Source organism: Gymnoscopelus microlampas (genome assembly GCF_963454915.1).
Source record: "Gymnoscopelus microlampas genome assembly, chromosome: 15".
Taxonomy (NCBI): domain Eukaryota; kingdom Metazoa; phylum Chordata; class Actinopteri; order Myctophiformes; family Myctophidae; genus Gymnoscopelus; species Gymnoscopelus microlampas.
Window position 1 is genome coordinate 38,560,272 of NC_139952.1, and position 20,000 is coordinate 38,580,271.

At 42.0% G+C, this 20,000-nt stretch overlaps 1 protein-coding gene across 1 annotated transcript in view; it reads left to right on the forward strand.

The window, feature by feature from the left end:
• grin2da (glutamate receptor, ionotropic, N-methyl D-aspartate 2D, a) overlaps nt 1-20,000 on the forward strand; it is a gene marked incomplete at both ends in the record, with an annotated part of 226,422 nt that overhangs the window by 168,226 nt on the left and 38,196 nt on the right. Inside the window, 3 exons of the mRNA XM_084080470.1 lie at nt 9,244-9,369; nt 12,821-12,933; nt 15,342-15,458. Coding sequence (XP_083936596.1) covers nt 9,244-9,369; nt 12,821-12,933; nt 15,342-15,458 — 356 coding nt within the window. The remainder of the gene's footprint in view (nt 1-9,243; nt 9,370-12,820; nt 12,934-15,341; nt 15,459-20,000) is intronic.

The following is a 20,000-nucleotide window of genomic DNA, read 5'->3' on the forward strand; positions in this document are numbered from 1 at the left end:
GCGCTGTTCGCTAACCTATGATGATGTTTTATTTTGTGGCAGTCAAAGAGTTAATACTACTGTTGTACTACCACTATTACTACTACCACTACTACTACTACTGTTGTTGTACTACTACTATTACTACTACTGTAGTACTACTACTACTGTTACTGCTACTACTGTACTGCTACTACTACAAGGGAATAAAAAAACAAGAGAATGAAAGATAGCAGCTGTATCAAGAAATGTTGTCCATTGGTTCTAGCACATAAGCTGCTAAGCTGCTACAGTATATACAAGGTTCTTATGCAAATGCATAAACCTATGGGTTTATTAAGCGCTTTAATTATTGTGAACAAAAGAACACCATTTGTTAATCAACATTAGAATGAACTTAATATGAATACTATCGTGTTTACTTAGCTCCAGCTGTGAGCCTGCGACTCTCATGAGGAAAATTAAATGACAAGTTAATTGCCTGTGATCTATCTGCTAAGAACAGCCTCATTGAAGTCATATTTTATGATTCCTTATTGTCTAAAAAAAGGAATGTATTCAACCTTACCTCTTGGTTACAAATCTGTATAGTATAGTATAGTATAGTATAGTATAGTATAGTATAGTATAGTATAGTATAGTATAGTATAGTATAGTAACATGTCAATTAAACAACTATAGCCAGTGGTTCTCAAACTTTTTCGTGCCAAGGACCCCCAAATTGATGTGTGTATGTGGCCGCGGACCCCCACCTGAAAATATGTTGTGCCAGGGACCCCCAGAAGCAAAGATTTGTGTTTAAAAAAAAAGATTTAAAGATTTGCACACATTTTCAAGATTTTCCAAAAATAGCAGATCTGCAAGCTCGTAGCGCGGCACTCAGTGCAGCGTTATGAGCTTGTAGATCGGCTATTTTTGAATAGCCAAAGTATAAAATATGGATAAAGGGGTTCAAATGGTTGTGACGCTGTATTAACACATTTTGCTGGGGACCCCTTGGGGTCCCCGGACCCCACTTTGAGAACCATTGGCCTAAGGGGATGAATGCAGAAAGATTGCCAAAATACTCAAATATACAGATTCTTAAAAAAATAACTTAAAGGGATATTTCACTTTCAGAAAAACTTTTTGTCATTTTATAATCTACTGAGGCCTTTGTAAACCCCCCAGACAGTTTTTAAGTTGCTTTATTCATTATTTAGATATTTGATATTCATTTTATCAGACACACCCCCTTCCTATACAAACCCATTGTAACTTCAAACTCTTTAACCATGTTAGATTCATCAAAAACACCCGTCCTTGGTTCTGGTGACTCATACTGCCCTCCTAATGCGTGAGGGGGGCGTGTTTTTCCGATTACTTTTTTAATTTATTTTTATTTAACTGTTTTATTGTTTTTTATTTTTTTCATTTCCCCCCCCCAATTTTTTTTTTTTTTAAAGTTTGAATTTACAATGGGTTTGTATAGGAAGGGTGCGTGTCTGATATAATGAATATCAAATATCTAAATAATAAATCAAGCAATTTTAAAAACTGTCTGGGGGGTTTAAAAAGGCCTGAGTAGATGATAAAATGACCAAAAGTTTTTTTGAAAGTGAAATATCCCTTTAAGTAAAGTAAATGTACTTGGTTCCTACCTGGGTCATACCAAAGCCTCCCTGATTGGCACACAGCATCAAGGGTTGGATTATGAGCAAGTCCCTGCGATATACTAATGTCATGTCCAGAGGGTGTACTTGTACATCAAGCTGCCTACAGAAACAGGAGATAGGCTCCTTCCCTATTGGCCACAATGCTGGGCAAGGCTTACTTACTTACTCGTCCCAGCACAGTGGAGTCTCGTGCTTATTCAGCTCATCCATCATGAACATAAAATTGCCTTCCACTTTGATGAGAGTATAGTGTCCTACTGTCAAAGAGACTCAAGTAATTCACTGCTTTCAGGCCAGAGGTGAGCTGTTTTAATAAGGTCGAACTGACCATCACTGATGATGAGTCTGGGGTTTATGTCGACAAGTGTCTTGATCACAGTCTCTGTAGAATAGAAGATAATTGCTCCAACATGTCCGCAAAGTCTGTTCCAGCAGTGCAATCCAGGATGAGGCACAGCGCCCTGCCAACATCATGTTGGATGCTCTCTTGCAGCTTTGTCTCATTGCTGACAGCAGCCTTGTGGAAGTACCTGGCAATCTTTCAGATCCACTCCAGGCTGCGGTACAATGCATATCTTCTTGTACCCTGACCAGCTGATACTCCTCTTTGATTGACTGACTGACTGACTGACTGACTGACTGATTTAAACACATTTTAAATCTGAGGCTTTTTTGTATACTATCTAAAAAGTTTTGAGGAAAAAATGCTGCTAATTGTCCCAAAAGTGACTGCAAAAGATTGCTGCTATTTTTTTCAAAGAGCCTTATACCCTGCATATACAACATGTATATAACGGTGCAATGTGACATAGCTCTGTTTAACACAATGCTTTACCTCCTCCAACTGTATATTTCCCCATTTTCTTAAACTGTTTTTATTATATTTTGACACTTGCGTTGGCAATGTAAACACATGTTTTCTCATGCCAATAAATCTCCTTTAAATTGAATTGAATTGACTGACTGACTGACTGACTGACCGACTGACTGACATAATATAACTACATAATATAAGCATTTTTTTCCTTCTAATGTTTGTCTACTTGAAAGGTCCACTGCCAGAATTAATGAGGCTGCAGCTAAAACTGTGATCAACTGGTCTAACTCTAGTGATATAATCCAGCCAATTAATTTATACATACGTAACCCTCACTAATATGTCAGACCTGAATGCACAAGGACCCAATCCCGTTATTAACAAAGTAATGCCACACACACACACACACACACACACGCACACACGCACACACGCACACACACACACACACACACACACACACACACACACACACACACACACACACACACACACACACACACACACACACACACACACAAATGGAACAGATTGTCATTATGGCCTTATTTTCAAATGTTACTTACTCCATTATGCCGTTTTATCCTTCCAAAGGTTCTGAAAGGCTTTGGCGAAGCTGCTTATCTGATATTCATGCTAATCAAGCAAATTGAATTGAAGGGACATGAATGGGAGCCAGAGACAGGGAGAGAGGAATAGCACATGGACAGAAACGAGAGAGAGAGAGAGAGAGAGAGAGAGAGAGAGAGAGAGAGAGGGAGAGGGAGAGGGGGAGAGAGAGGGGGGACGTGTAAAGAGGAGGCAGGGATTAATAGAAGATATTGTCTCTATTGGGTGGAAACCTCATAATGTCCAAAACTGTTACTTTTCAGGATTCAAATTCAAAAATATCAGAAATAGCAGATCTACAAGCTCAAAAGCGTGTAGATCTGCTATTTTGGATACTTTGGTGTGACGCTGTAGTATGATCATGTAGGCCATTAATCTAAGAAAAAACACAAAAAGTTAGAATATGGAGATAAGAGGTTTCTGCCCGACAGCAACGATCTGTAATCCTGTGATGTGACAATAAAGATTCTGAAGATGAGAGGGAGAGACTGCCTGGGGAAAAAACACAAGAGATTTCAGTCCTGATTTCTACTAATGGTGGTGGTGATGGATATGTCTCTATGGCGATGGGCATAGTGATAGTTTTACTGCACAGTAAAAAGTGTTAATGTAACACAGAGGGTGTACAAATTAAGGATGCAACAGTTAATTGAACTAATCTGTTCCGTTTTCTATTTTCAAAACTAGCAAAAGATAGCAATATCTAGAAGCTCACAATGTGTCCTGATGCGTAGATTGACTATTAGCAAATTTTGGTCAATAAAAAACACTATAATAGAATGTTTGATTCATTGATATATAAAACTGTTAAAAAAAACAATTCTTTGATTAATCGAAAAGGTAATTGATAGAGTAATCAAATTATCGATAGTTGCAGCTCTAGTGCAAATGTAACAACATTGACCAAATCGGGTAGATGTGCAGACTCTCTGAACTCTCTACAAATGGATAAATGACCACTGTGGATATAACTTTTTACCCCCATACAAGTGCCATGTTTTTTCCATCAGTAATTCTGGTCCTACGGGAGATTGCAGATGGGTGGCAAAGACATTACACCATCTTATGTGATTGAAAAGTGCTGTGCTGATGGTGGAATAAGAAAAGAATAATTCAATTGACTTTCTGTGGCTGACATTATACCGTCCATCATACTCCCCCTGGAATGTCACCTGTCCCAGTAGGTCTTAGATCAAGTGTCATCCAAGCCTTATTCTGTACCTCACATTTTCCATTTTCCTCTTTCATCTCCGGAAAAAAAAGACTTTGAAAGGAGAATCACAAAAAGAATGGCAAGATCACTCTCCGTTTGAAAAAAGTATATGGATCGAGCTCTAAACATTTTTATTTTTACCCTCTTCTGGGCACTGTAGTTTGAGAAAACAAGTCAAAGAGCAGATAGCATATCGCATACAGCCACCTTAAGGGGGGGCATATCAGTTCCATTGTCTCTATGGCCACTGTAATACACTTATCCATCTGTCAGGGGAGATTTACGAGACTATCAGAAACATGTCATGGTTGGCTGCGGATGGGGGGCTCCCATGGCTGTTCTATCTGGCAGACAAGGAAGGAAATATGGGGTGTGGATTGGGGAGGAGAGAGGCTTGGAAGGAAGGGCGGCGATCCTGCTAATTAAGTATTGGAGGCAGGTCATTTGGGGGAGAGGAGGCACAAGGAAGGAAGATAAGATGTAAAGTGTGTCACTGATTTATAGAATAGAGGGATGAGAGTTAAGCAGACGTGACACTGTGGGTGGGCCTAATGGCCTGGGCCCACCCACTTTTACAACTGGCCCATCCTAAATGAATGGTGAGAACATTTATTTACAAAAAAAAGTTTTAATTATTCAAATTAACATTTAAATGCACAATAAGGGGGTTTCCCTTTCCAAAATAAAAGATAACATAGGCAAGAGAGAGAGAGAGAGAGAGAGAGAGAGAGAGAGAGAGAGAGAGAGCTTTGTCCACTGTTGGTGGAGGCAGTAGACTGAGGAGCTGTCCACTCAGGGTGGTGCTGAAATGGTACTACTGAGGAGCTGTCCTTATCGAGGGTGCTGAAACAGATGCTGTGTGTGTGTGTGTGTGTGTGTGTGTGTGTGTGTGTGTGTGTGTGTGTGTGTGTGTGTGTGTGTGTGTGTGTGTGTGTGTGTGTGCGTGCGTGCGTGCGTGCGTGCGTGCGTGCGTGCGTGCGTGCGTGCGTGCGTGCGTGCGTGCGTGCGTGCGTGCGTGCGTGCGTGCGTGCGTGCGTGCGTGCGTGCGTGCGTGCGTGCGTTTCGGCGAAGAGACTTTGTGTAGAAGGGGAAAAAATCTGATTTAGAGTAGTATAAGGTATAAATACCTTCAAAATGAAAATATTGCACGCCTACATTGTGTGGAGATTTGGGAATATTGTAGAACAGCTTACTGCCACCACACAGTGGAGTCTGTCTCGGACTTGCTAAATCCCTGAAATAGATTTAAATTCACGTTAGGCATTTCACTGGCATTTATCCAGAGTGACTTACAACCACTACAACACAGCAGGATAAGTTAACAACGCCTGGATCACAGAAAATACTTTAGATGGAGTAACTTGCAAACCCACTATACTTCTCCAGGTTTATGCATTTTGGGGCCTTGCCCAAAGGCAATTTGGAGCACTTTTCAGCAGATGGTCAGGGAATCAGGTCCCAGGGTAATGATAACAGGCAGAGCTACGCATGCAATGCTTCATGTATATTTCAACATACAATGTTGTCACATATACAAACTAAATACTAAGTAAGTACATTTTATCTATATAGCACTTCTCACAGAGAGATCTCAGTTATTAAAGCAGTTTGAACCGAAAAAGCCTGTACAATCTCAAGCAGGACAGCATGGAAATAAAAATCATGTAACATCCACATATATGCTTTGCTCAAATAGCGTTTTAAGGTTGTTCTTAAAAAAAATCCACAGAGGCTGCAGCTCTCAAGACCTGTGGAAGAGCATTCCAAAGTTTGGGAGCTGTAGGCTGCTTCTACTACGTCTTTAGGGGGAGGGGAGGGGGGGGGGGGGCGGTGGATGTCAGCTAGTGCTTTAATATCACACTGCTAAGCACTGAGGTGAGAGCTTATAGGTCTCGCTGACAGGGTGCATGCATAATCACACAACAAATATCCCCACAGATCCTTAGTCAATGTCGACAGCAGCTTTCAAAACACACTGCGCCGTTAACTCGCATTATAGTGCAACGTTTCTCCCAGGAATCCAACAGCCAACCCATGAGAGAGAGAGAAAAAAGAGAGGAAATTAAACGTGCGTTTTCAGCGAATCGCATAATAACTAATGAAGCGGATCCTCCAAGGCTATTTTAAAGCGAACACTAAAGTAAATTATGTAAATAACTAAAACACGGTCTAATGCGTTTTCCCCATTCAATTCAGTTATTTACCTGCTGAGGCGATTTAGACCGGATTACAGTGTATATGGAAATGATTTCCCAGTGCTTTGGAACAAACAATAAACTTGGCGCCAAGCAATGATTTATGGACATTGGCCACATGGGCAATTCAACTGGCGGAGACAACAAAAATCAATATACTGTAAACAAATAGAAGGCTATCTGAAATAGAGTAAGATAAAAAAGAAAAGAAAACTTTTTATGGACATAGTCCAGCAGATGGCCGATGCCACTGGCAGTGGTTAGAGAGGCTGTTTTGATCCCTACAGCAGCAAGTATAAGTCTATAATGATACCTTTATTCCTACCATCTGCCATACACAAAATGCAGCCCAAAGTGCCTTGCATAAAAATAAAATAGTACGTAAGTACTGACCCTGACCCTGGCGTCCCTATTATGGGCATGCCATTCTAGGCAGAATGTTTCAAAAGTTTAGCAAATTTTCAATTATGTTGACAAACTTGAGCTTGTAGAGTGGCTAAGAAAACAGTGATCAGCCTACAGATACAACTAAATAAATAAAAACACCACCAAAGTGGTAGATACAGTAGTCAATAGTCAATAGTCTATTTATTGAGAACGCATCTGTTTCTCTGTCACTTTTTGGAGTGCCGCTTTTTCCACTTGTAGATTGGCAATTTTTGCTATTTGTACAGAACAGAACAGAAAGAGTACTGTGAAATAATATAAATGAAAAACAAACATCTGTGGTGTCACACAACAGACCTCCACCTCTTCTCTCATTATAAGTCTCTCTGGTGGAACATGCAGCGCTTTGACTACTAAATGCCTTTGGAGTCTGGCTGAAGGCTGTGGGTTCACATCCCCAGATTGATGAGTATGGGACCTGAATGACAATCACTCTGTCCTCAGCCAATGGTCTACGATTTATTTATATCAGCGGCTCCCCAGACAGGGTGCCAAGGTGGACTGGGATTGTTTGACAACCACACTTTATTATTGTAATATATACAAATATTTTTTTAAATGGTATCCTATCTGTACTTTGTGCACACTAATTTCCCAATACAGAGGCGTATCCCACACCCTGTAAATATTTACATATTTGAACCACTTTAACCTTCAAACTGATGTCCCTATTTTGGGCATTTAATTATGGGTAAAAAAAGCAATAGCAGACAGCGGATCTAGAAGCTCACAACACTTCAGGGGGTGACACGTTGTGAGCTTGTAGGTCAGCTATTTTCACTGGGAATACAGTAGATTTTGCCCATTGGTGCACCTTGGGCAGAAAAAAGGTTTGCAAATCACTTGATTTATATGACCTTCATCAAAGCACACAGTGCCAGCTGCTCCAGCAGAGCTGGACAGCTCCCAGGAGTGAATATGTGTGATTGTACGAGACAGTGTGAAGCCAGGAGTCCCTATGAACAGCATCTGTGCTCAGTCAACTTCCCCTGATTAAATGCAGGTTAAAGGAATTCTTAATCACAGATGTTAGAGCCTTAAATTATACTCCAATTACAGTCTGTTATCGTCTCTGGGATGATAATGGCTCACATGGCCTCTCATTTGTCCAACCTTAGAAGGTAGGTAGGTATAGCATCACATTCACATTCCTCTGGGCTCTGTGGGTAAGTTGGTGAATAAATAGATAAATAAATAATTAAAAATGCCTCGGCTAACAACCGCCAATGTGTCCCCTGCTTCTCTTCGACCCAAGAGTTTGTGTGTTTGTTTGTTTGTGTTTGTTTGTTTGTTTGTGCGTGTGTTTGTGCATGTGTTTGTGCGTGCCTGTGTGGGATAGTGCGTATGTGTGTATTAGATGTGCGTGCGTTAGTCTGTGCGTGCGTTAGTGTGTGCGTGCGTTAGTGTGTGCGTGCGTGTGTTCGTTAGTGCGTGCGTTCATACAACTGTTGAACTTCGAAGCAGGGTAATTGCTGTCGAGAAGTCAGCATTCACTGGGATAACAATGAAAATGCACCAGCAACTGCTGAATTTAGAAGAAAATGTCACATTTCTTTATTTTATGTATTTACTTTCATTGCATTTTTGAGTGGTGCCGAAGGCAACCACTCCTATACATGACTTTGTCCGTGTGTCCGTATGTATGTATGTATGTATGTCTGTCCACAAACATTGATGACAACATCAATACGGGGGTCAATACGGGGCTCACCAAAGGCACCACTCACTTCACACAGGGTGTGATTTTTTGCTTGCAATGATGCAATGCAGAAAGGCAGAGGTGTAGATGAGTTCAGGCCCTCTCCATGGCGAGAGTTGATTAGCACTACAGCTGTTTCTGTTACTGTTGTTGTGGTTTATTTCTCGACAACAGCAACAAAACCCTGACTAATGTGACAAAGTGCCGTGACCAGGTCCCCGGTCCCTAAGACAGAGCATTGTGAGCTTGTAGATCTGCTCTTTTCAAAAGATTTTTATACATTTGAGAACTTGTGAAATGGGACTTTCTATATAATGAAAACTTTTACTTTTGGTACCAATACTTTTGTACTTTTACTCAAGTACATTTGTAATACCGTCTACATGGTGGTATTGATACTTTTACTCAAGTAAAAAATGTGAGCACTTCTTCCACCACTGTCCACAAAATAGGGGACACAAGGGTATGGTTAAGTGACTTGCTTGAGGGCACTTGAACAGTGGATATTCCGGGGGATTGAACCAGCAACCTTCCAGCCACAAGCACGTTTCCTCTGACTTTTATTAGCCCACCGCTGTGTATATGTGTGTGTGAGTGCTATACACCTGTGTGTGTTCCCCCTGTTCCAGAGCCCTACAGCCCAGCAGTGTGGGTGATGATGTTCGTCATGTGCCTGTCGGTGGTGGCTGTCACCGTCTTCATCTTCGAGTTCTTCAGCCCCGTGGGATACAACCGCAGCCTGCAGAGCGCCAAGAGTAAGATGGAGCCAAAAGACTCACACACACACTTGCGTCACAACACCACCAGCAGCGCGTCCGTCAGCACCACACAACAGTCTCTCCTCGTTTCAACACACCTGTCAGTCTGCCATGTCACGTCACTGAACGCACTTAGCAGTCTCTCGATGCCTTGCGCGACGCATACGTCTGTCACTCGCACGCGTACTTAGGCACGCACGCACACGTATGCGCACGTATGCACACGCACACACACGCGCGCGCACGCACACATTCCTTATTTTGAACATTGTCATCCAACTCCAACTGTCAGTTATCAACTCTCACTTACTTTGAGTCAATCCAACACTTTTGCTATAACTTCACAAACACACTCTCTCACTACCCTCTCACGCTCTCTCTCTCACACGCACGCACGCACGCACGCACGCACGCACGCACGCACGCACGCGCACGCACGCACGCGCACGCACACGCACACGCACACACACACACACACACACACACACACACACACACACACACACACACTCACACTCACACTCACACTCTCTCACACACACACACACACACACACACACACACACACACACACACACACACACACACACACACACACACACACACACACACACACCACATGCACACACTCGCTTAATACAGGCCACCTGTCGCTCTTGCCAGCCATGTGTGCTGATGTGCTTGGGGAGGTGGGGGTTTAAGGGGGTGTAATAATTGTCTTGGGTTTCAGATTAAATTATGCTAAGCGTACCCACCCACATGTTAAACTACCGACGTGACCCACTCTACCCACATCAATCAAGATGTCGCCGGAAAAAAAGTCATTTTGAGTTATGAGCGCAGTGGGAACGAGGGGATTGTGCAGCTTTTGGAACGAGGCCCTGTGTCGCCACGTCAATCAAGTCACTTACTGTACTGTACCGCCACTACTACCAGTGGTCCGTCGCACACAGTGGTCCCCGGCTTGACACTCCACTCACGTTACTTATCGTCACTGTCTGGCAAAAACCTCTTAACTTCTGGTGTTAAGAGCATCAAAAGTAGCAGATCCACAGCTCAAACGCGGCGCGAGGTGACGCGCTTTGAGCTTGTAGATCTGCTACAGTTTTGGACTTTCCACCCGACAGACGATATCGTCACTGTCGGGCAGTGTGTATCTCCAAATTCCAACTTGTTATGTTCTTTTTACTTCCACAAATGAATGTCCTATTTGATGCTATGCGTAAAAGTAACGAAAACAGCAAATCTAAAAGCTCACAATGTGTTGTGGTGCGATCCGTTGTGAGCTTGTAGGTCTTCTGTTTTTGTACTGCTTTTGAAAGATTTGAAATTTTGATAATTTTGCCTTTGAAAGTTATGTTAATTCTGTGAGTTTAATACATATTGAAGCAATGAAAAGTATCAACAAGTGATTATGACTAAATATGAACTGAATTGGATCTTTTGGAACAAAGGCTCTTTTACCCATTGCCTGCGCAGTTGTTTTGGACATACAAGGTTTCCACCCGACAGTGACAAAATGCAACCTAGCTCTGAGCGGCAATGGCGGCTGAGAACGACAGGGCGAAGCGTGACACCGATTAGCCATGACAGACACCCTCTCTTCCATTTTGATTATTCATGTATTCCTTGTGTCAATCGGGTGAAGCATGACACTTGATTAGCCATGACAAGGGACACGCCCCCTCTTCAATTTTGATTATACTTTTTTTTCTTGCGTAAAATGTTGCTGGTTGACAATAGAATAATAAACTTGAACTCCCTTAAACCAGTTTTTACAGGGCACATAAAAATAAAAGTCTAAAATCTCACGACTGAAAAAAATGTGTATGGCCAAGTCCTATCATGTGATTTGTGAAACAGTGTGAAAGGAGCCCCCCCACACTATAGTGCTATTTCCTAAACAATTAACACAATATGTAAAATGAGGATGTTTTAGTAATATTATTCATGCTGTTCACAGAAATCACAGACTGAGGCTTTAACCTTTGCTTTTATGAAATATCCTTCGAGGATTTTATGGAAAATACTTATTGCTAGTTTGACCGCTTCAAATGCTCTAATCTTAGAAATAACAATAACCAAAAATAGATCTTCTGCAAGCTCTCAGTGCGTCGCAGATGTCGCAGACGCATTGAGAGCTTGTTGATCGGCTATTTTCGTTTCGCAAAACATGCTTTCATAGAAGACTTTGCTGGCTTCTGTTGAATCCAAATGACTGAAATCAGTCGTGGTCGACTGAGAACTTTAATCCATGAGGGCAACACGCTTCCTTAGAAAAAAAAGAAAAAGAAAAACGATGAACGTCTCTAATGCTTGTGCATCTCCAGTATAGGACATATGGAGCCGTATATACACAGCATTATGACAAAACTCTCTGATCTTTAAAGCGGACGCTTTTCTTGCCCTCTACGTGTCAATCAAACCGTCTCTCGTCACGGCCACTGCTTAATCTGTCAATTTAGAAGTGATGGCGACGGGGGGTAAATGCAATTCACTGAGGGAATCAGCTCAAATTATGCAAATCAACTCCCGGCCATGTGACTTCAAATGGGTTGAACATGACTTGGGATGTTAAAAACCTCCCATGTCACATGCATTAGTGCGCTAGCGTGCATACATTATGGTGCAAATGCCACGGTGGCGTGTTGTGTACATCATCTACAGATTATTGTGTGAACCCATCCCGCTCACTCAAATCGGCTAACACAGAGAAGTTGTCAGAGCCCTTCCTTAAAACATCCGGGACAACGCTCCACACGTCCCAGACTTTTCTCCCTTCTAGCTCCCAAACTGGAACAAACTCCCCATTGACTATATTCACACAGCGGCCATTTTGCTCTCACATCATATTTGCGGTTGGGGAAGAAATGCCACTGGGGGTGGCATTATTATCATTAACTTAACCCATTTAGACCTGAGGCCGATTCTAAAAACGCCTTCTAAATCCTGACCTAAGTTTTCTGAAAAACTTTACAAAAATTACAAAACAAATATGTTGCTATATAGCAACAGGAACCCCAAAAGGGGTTCCCGTCTTGAAAGGTATAGTTAATACCAATTTTCCACCCGTAAACGCACCTTTACAGACTCCACTTTAGCCTGTGGCACTTGCCCTAGCCTTGACGACCATGCAGTCTTATGCAAAGGTCAAAATGCAATTTAGATAGCATTATTTAGACAGATTCCAGGTTCATTTGTTGACATGGCATCCTATAGTTTGTATAGTTTCAACGTACATACATATATTATTTTATATCATAATGTTTACACTTCTTGGTTTACCTATGATCCTAGATTACTGAGGCACTACACTGTCTCTATGCATTTAATGTATTACCTTGTGTTTACCTTCCTTACTGTAAATCGCTCTGGATTAAGAGTGTCTGCTAAATGCCTAAATTGTAACTGGGTGTAAACTCTCTGTCCCTCTCGCCTGTCCTGCCAGAGTCTGGTGGTTCTAAGTTCACCATAGGGAAGTCCATCTGGCTGCTGTGGGCACTGGTCTTCAACAACTCCGTTCCTGTGGAGAACCCCAGAGGAACCACCAGCAAGATAATGGTAAACCTCAGATATTTGCAGATCAGACAAGCAATTCATCACATTTTCCTCATAATCCCACCGGAATCCCAAAACTCTACTGAAAATGTACTGAACCAATTATATTCCACTGGTCTGACATCTGCCATAATATATCATAATTATTAGTAATCTACCGCTCTACGATAACATGCCTGAGTGCACAAGGTAAGTGGGAATCTGATCTGCGGTGCAACTAAGATTGCATTGATCGGTGAAATATGCTTGAACGTTCTCAGTCTTGAATCCCTACTAAGCACAGACAAATGCAGTAAAGAAAATGTTTTAACGGAAGCTGCTATACACCACATAAGATATTCCATAATGTCTGTCCCAACTGCCAGACAATCCCTATTGGTTACTTCATATGCTCTCTGGAGTTGTCCATGCCTGGAGGAGTTCTTGAAATATGTCAATATTACCTCAGCGATTGCAGAGTCTGACATTGTACATCGCCGCTGCAGAAACCTCTCAACTCCATCTTTGAACTTTTTGTAATTTTTGGTAAATTAAAATCCCTATACTTGATCATACTACCGCATCACACAAAAACATCAAAAGTAGCAGAAAGTTACTTTTGATCTTTTTTTTTTTAAAATATAATTTGAATCCTGAAAAGTAAGTTTTGGACATAGAGACGACAGAGACGATCGGTTTTCACCCGTATTCTTTAAATACATTTTGTATTTGGAATTGAAACAAAAGTCCAATCTCTCCCCCTCAACTAGTTACCAGAGCGTCCTTGTAACTTTGCAAACTCCTAAACTAAAAGAACCAGGTTACCTACGTAACCCTCAGCTATACGTGATAGGCCTATTATTTTTTAATATATAGAATAACAATATTCTCCAAATGTGAAACTTGTGGTTGATTTAAGGACAGATAAAAACAGAAATAAACAAAGGAACAAAAAGCCCTGAAGAAATTTAGTTTGCTGACCATGTTCTGACTTGTCATGTGACCATGTTCAGATGTGGGAGATTGTCTGTGACCTTTTGAATTGCTGTTGCTGCAGTCGTTCTTATCGATGGGGGGAACGGGTGAAGAGTCATATCCTTCTATTGTCTCAGGGTGAAGGGGTCCAGATGGTGAAATTAACCAAAGTGCCTCCGGGTCTCGCCCTTCTGAGAGCCTTTCCAAACCAATCACCACGAGTGATCAATAGTGCTACACAAGGCATAACGAAAGGCCAAAAGTCCCTTATTTTTAGGTTTCTCTTTTAAAAAAAAGGGAAAAATAGGAAAAACTTTTTGTTCCCTTTATGGGGGAGAATTCTGAGAGGCAGACAATGTCAGAAAGACGCCACTAAGGGTGCAGACACACCGGACTTTTATTCTGCCAATGCTTTTCAATGGGAACGGAGCGTTTTTCCTTTTGTGTGGAAATCTGCGAATGGCCTGCAACAAACAGCTCTGTTCCCATTGAAAAGCATCGGCAGAATCCGTCGCAAAGGCAGTATTAAAGTTAGGTGTGACCGCACCCTAATACACATTTTCACTGTATTGCTTGTCAGTTGTTTTCTGTTCAGTTATCCAGTGAGGGGATCTCCAGCTAATATAGTAAAATTAGATTACATGGGATATTTATCAAAACTCTGATTTATGGAATGAGGAGTAATATAATCCCAGTAGTACATCATTACATAGTATGAGTGCCTTACACAATGGGAAAAATAACTGTGTAATACAATCATTAAAGTAAGTCTTGCCGATGGCCAATTTCTAATCACTCATTTTAAATGCATCTAGATACTGTATGTGCACGGCTTAAAGCTGCAATCCATAACTTATGCATGTTTGAACTACAGCAAAGTCATTAGAGAATGTGTTATGAATGCAGAACGTTACTTAATTAATAGTTTGAATGACTTATATATGCTAGACCAGTCGTTCTCAAAGTGGGGTCCGGGGACACCCAGGTGTCCTTGGGGGTTCGGGGGGGCCCCATCAAAATGTGGCTGTTCAACAATAGCAGATGAACAAGCTCACAGCGAGTCACTGTGTGCCCCGCTGCGCACTTGTACATCTGCTATTTTTGAATATTAAAAAAAAACAATCTTGATTGGTCCCTGGCACAAAGCATTTTCAGATGGGGGTCCACGGCCAAATATATATCAATTTGGGGGGTCCCTGGCACAAGCAAGTTTGAGAACTACTGGGCTAGACAGAGCAGTATAAACAATGTTGTCAGTTATTCCCTCCTCATAGTAACTGTGTACACTGATAGCGGTAGCCTATGTCCTGCTGTCAACGTTGCTCTATGGCTCATCTTAGTTTGTGTCCATGTTCATATAGGCCATCCTGTATGACAACCTATAAGTGAGTATCACTCTGACTGTTTTGTGTTGTGTCTGTCTGTCTGTTTGTCTGTCTGTCTGTGTGGTCGTTCAGGTGTTGGTGTGGGCCTTTTTCGCTGTCATCTTCCTGGCATCCTACACCGCCAACCTGGCTGCCTTCATGATCCAGGAGGAATACATAGACACTGTGTCAGGGCTGTCAGACAAAAAGGTACTGCAGGGCTGGGATGGAAGGATGGATGGATGGATGGATGGATGGATGAATTAATTAATACATTAATTAATGAAATAATTAAAGGACATGGGGATGGACGGACGGCAAAATACATTAGGAAATGTATTTTGTCAAGTAGACATTATCAATGGATAATGTGGAGAGACCACATTTATCTAACCGTCCCTATTCTGGATACATATTCGGCACAAATTGTGGTTGAAAACAAGACAAAGAGTCTTGAAGGCCATTTTGATTGAATGATTGATTGGTTGAAGTTTTTAATTGTCAAAACATGCACGTACATGACCATACAGCCTAAAGTAAGTGACCTCTTTTAGTTCTGCACTCAGTGATTCTTCTACCTCTGATTTATCATGGTGAGCGACTATAGGAGCCTGCTGCTCCTTGCATCCAACCGGACCAAAGTGGTTTGAACCAACTCATACTGCCATCCTTACAGCACTGCATTAGTAGTGGGGCTAAAAATTAAAAATAACACAAACTGTTCAAGAATTAGGTGCTGGGTGAGTAGGATATACTACATTGTACATTCACTGTAATAATAATAATAATAATAATAAACTTTATTTGTATAGCACCTTTCATGACATGAAATGCAGCGCAAAGTGCTTTACAGAGCAAGAATACAGTTACAGTTACAACCAATTTAACAATAAAGCAAACAAAAATAAAATAAAATAAAATAAAAGCAAAAGCATAAAACAACATTAAAATAGGCAATACAGTGAGGACTTAAAAATCAACCAAAGAATCAGCTAAAAGCAAGAGTGAAGAAATAGGTCTTGAGCTGTGCTTTAAAGCTATCGACAGAGGCTGCCTGTCTTAGGTGTAATGGGAGTTTATTCCACACTGTTGGTCCGTAAAAGCAGAATGCTGCTTTACCGTATTTTTTATATGTCATTGTAGGATCAACACTGTAGGATCAACAACAGAAAAAAAGAAAATCTATAAAGTCTCATTATTATTAATTAACAGAAAGCAAGAACATGGTGTATGGGTGGCACTAGATCGAGATGATAAACTGCACAGTGCACACTTCCATGTTAAACAAGGGAATATGTCAATACTGGCTAGCTGATTGTGGATTAGTATTTCTACAAAATGCTAACAAGCTTCCAGCTGACATAATTATTTCTCAGTTTCTCAGTGCAAATTTAAGTAAAAACAGAATGTGCATGTACAATATCAAGGAAGCTGGCTAAAAATGTTAGCCCCCTTTTTAAGTGAAGCCTGGCTGTTCTAGTGTGAGGCAACTGAAATGGGCGCTTACATCATGTGTTGCCGTACTCACGATTTTCCTCATTTCTACTGAAGAATCTATTGAACATGAGGAGAGCTGATTATGACAGTGTTGAGTAATCATGCCGTGTGAAGCATGTTTACTTGATACATGTTGACTATGGCTAGTTTATTGAAGGGATGTTGTGAGTAAACTGTGTAATCTGCTTGTGAATTAATTCAAGTGCAACGTTTTTGTAAAGTAGTTTGCACACAAGTGCAGCCCTGAAATCATCAATAGGGGAGTCAAAATCATGGGTGACAGCAGCAGAGACGCAAGTTTAAGATATATGGCAGATTCCAATACATGTTATTGTCTGTCTATGTGTAGCACAAGTTGATGTTTTGTGCGTGGCCTGATTTGTTTGTAGTTGTTGTAGGCTATAAACAACACAGCCCTTGTTGTGTTCACTTGGCATGTCATCCCAGAATGTTTAGTAATAGGCAGAAATGTGGAACCTTAATTAGGCTACTCATACGTTTTGATGGCCCACGGCTTCCTCAAGATCGGGGGGAACTTGGAATTAGTGGCTGGCTCACTGAAGTCCAACCCTTGTCTGATGCTTTCACGTTTCTGGTCGGTGGCGTAAAATTTCGTAATATGCGTCACGGTACAGTGCGCTACTGAGCAAAATATCGGGCAAAGAACAAATACAAATGTATACTGAACAATAAAAAGAAGACGTTTGGACGGCTACAGCCATGGTCGATTTGTAGGCAGAATGTGTAGGCATTGGGACACGTGGTCTGCTAGAACATAGCAGAAACGTGTATAGATATAACATCAGTAACATCCAAACTCTGCCCTTTGCTCCTGCTTTCCATTCGTGTAGTGAAGATCGTGCCAAGGTTGAGGCTACAGAGGGGGGGTCACCAAAATCAATAGGGTTCCTCCTCTGGTGAGCAAAAATGTGTTCAGCAAGTTCCACAGCAAAACCAGTCAGTACTTTAGGGATCTTGTTTGGGACCAAGCGGATGGATAGACCGACGTTGCCTTCCTATAGAGCACCACTACCAGTAGGGCTAAAAACCTTTATAAGAAACACCATGAAAGGATGGGAAAGTTAGCTTGTCCTTGGAGGAGGGAACGCTTGAGAAGTTTCTTTTCAATTTATATGAACGCACTTGAAAAGCCCTGTGCGTCTCTCTCTCTCTCTCTCTCTCTCTCTCTCTCTCTCTCTCTCTCTCTCTCTCTCTCTCTCTCTCTCTCTCTCTCTCTCTCCTTTCTCTTCATTAAATGTCTCTGTGTGGTTTCAGTGAAAAACCCAGAGCCTGTCTCCCTGGTGTATTGACACTCCAACAACTCATCAGCACTATCACTTATCCTCTCCTTACTGCCACTTCTCTTCTTAAAACAAATCCTTTCTTTGACAAATCTGCCTGGGTGCACGGCGCACACACAGCTCCTCATAACACACACACACACACACACACACACACACACACACACACACACACACACACACACACACACACACACACACACACACACACACACACACACACACACAGCCCCCTTTGCTCCCTCTGTTGCCTTGTCTCCAGTGTAAGGTCTTTTGTATTCCTCATCCTTTTTCAGTCTCTCCATTTCTTTGCCCACATAATCATCGTTTGCCCGTCGCCTTCCTTGTATCTCTCTCTCTCTCCTTTCAATCTGTCAGAAGAAGAAAAGAAAACTATTTTTAACTGTCTCTATCAATATATCTATCTATCCATCTACCAGGCCCTGCCTGTGTTCATATCGTCTCTTGTCGGGTAGAAACCTCATATGTCCAAAACTGTTAACTTTTCAGGATTCAAATTCAAACACATCAAAAGTATTTTTTGCTTTTGAGTACTTTTGTGTGACGCTGTAGCAGTGGTGGAAAAAGTTAAACAAACTAAAAATGTACTTAAAGTACCAAAAGTAGAAAGTACTCATTATGCAGAATGTCCCATTTCAGAAAGTTACTTTTACACAAAAAGTTATATAAGAATATGGAGGTTTCTGCCTGCAACAGCGACAATTTACTTGTTACACATCTTCAACTCCCCCCACCCACCCCACTGTCGTGGAACTCTGTATCAATCAGCAATCGATAAGGCACATAGGAGTTGTGACAATATTCTACGAGGTTGTGGTTATGCTTTATGTACATGATCATCATGGTCAGAAGTACATTAACACTCATGTCAGTAGTAGGGTAGTTCTGCCTCGAGCTCAGGGCAGAGATCATAGTTATACTGTAGCTGCCTGGAGGACAAACTGAACCATAACGAGATAGGCTGTACCAAAACGATAGCTATTAGGCCTAGTGGAGACATTTAGACTCTTACAAGCTGCCAAATATCATAATGTATTGTAGAAGTATTATAAGTGACTAGAGTTTCGGGGGGCTACGCCCCCCTCAACCCCAGCCGCGCACGGGGCCCAGCGTGGCCGTGTGTATATTGGGGGACCCAAATCGCCGGAGTAAAACTGTGGAGAATGTTTTTTTGAAAAAGGAAAAAATTTGAAGAAATAATATTTGTTATGTTTCAGGGGGTCCACAGGGGGTCCGCGGACCCCCTGATGGTCCACTGACCCCCTGTGGAGTGTTGGGACGCGCGGGGACACCCCTGGAACATTTTTTTTTTTTTTCATGAAGGTGGTTGCTTGTTTCTGGCGCTGGCTGTGCAAACCTGGCAACCCAGCGCATGCTGCCGCACAAACGTGGCAACCCAGCGCATGCTGCCGCACGTTACACCAGAAATGGTGCCTGGAGAAAATGGTGACCAAAAAAAAAGTTTGGAAAAAAAGGAAAAAACCCCCGCAGCGGCTGCGTGCTGTTGTGGTGATGAGGTCGTGCGCACGGTAAACGGTACGAAGCTGGCTCCCCTTCCGTTTTGTCCGACATTTGGTGAGTAGAATTAATTATGTTGCGCGGTGGAAAAGGTGTAGTGAGCAGTGAGATGTCCCCTACGCGAGGCGTAAATTCAGCGCGGCCGCCGTGGCGAGTCAGTTGGCCACATGTGGTCTGGCGGTGCGTTGTTTAGTCGATAACAGAGCTGTGGGGTGTCGACACCGAGGGTGCGGAAGTTGGTCGCCATTTATATAGTTAGATGGTATAATATAAAGCAGGGGTCTTCAACGTTTTCAGGCCAAGGACCCCCTAGCTGAGAGAGAGATGAAGCAGGGACCCCCGCTATATTGTATAACGCTGTGTTTTAGGTTCAACTTTTTTTGTTTACTTGGTCTGCTCTTTTTTCCCTCTACGC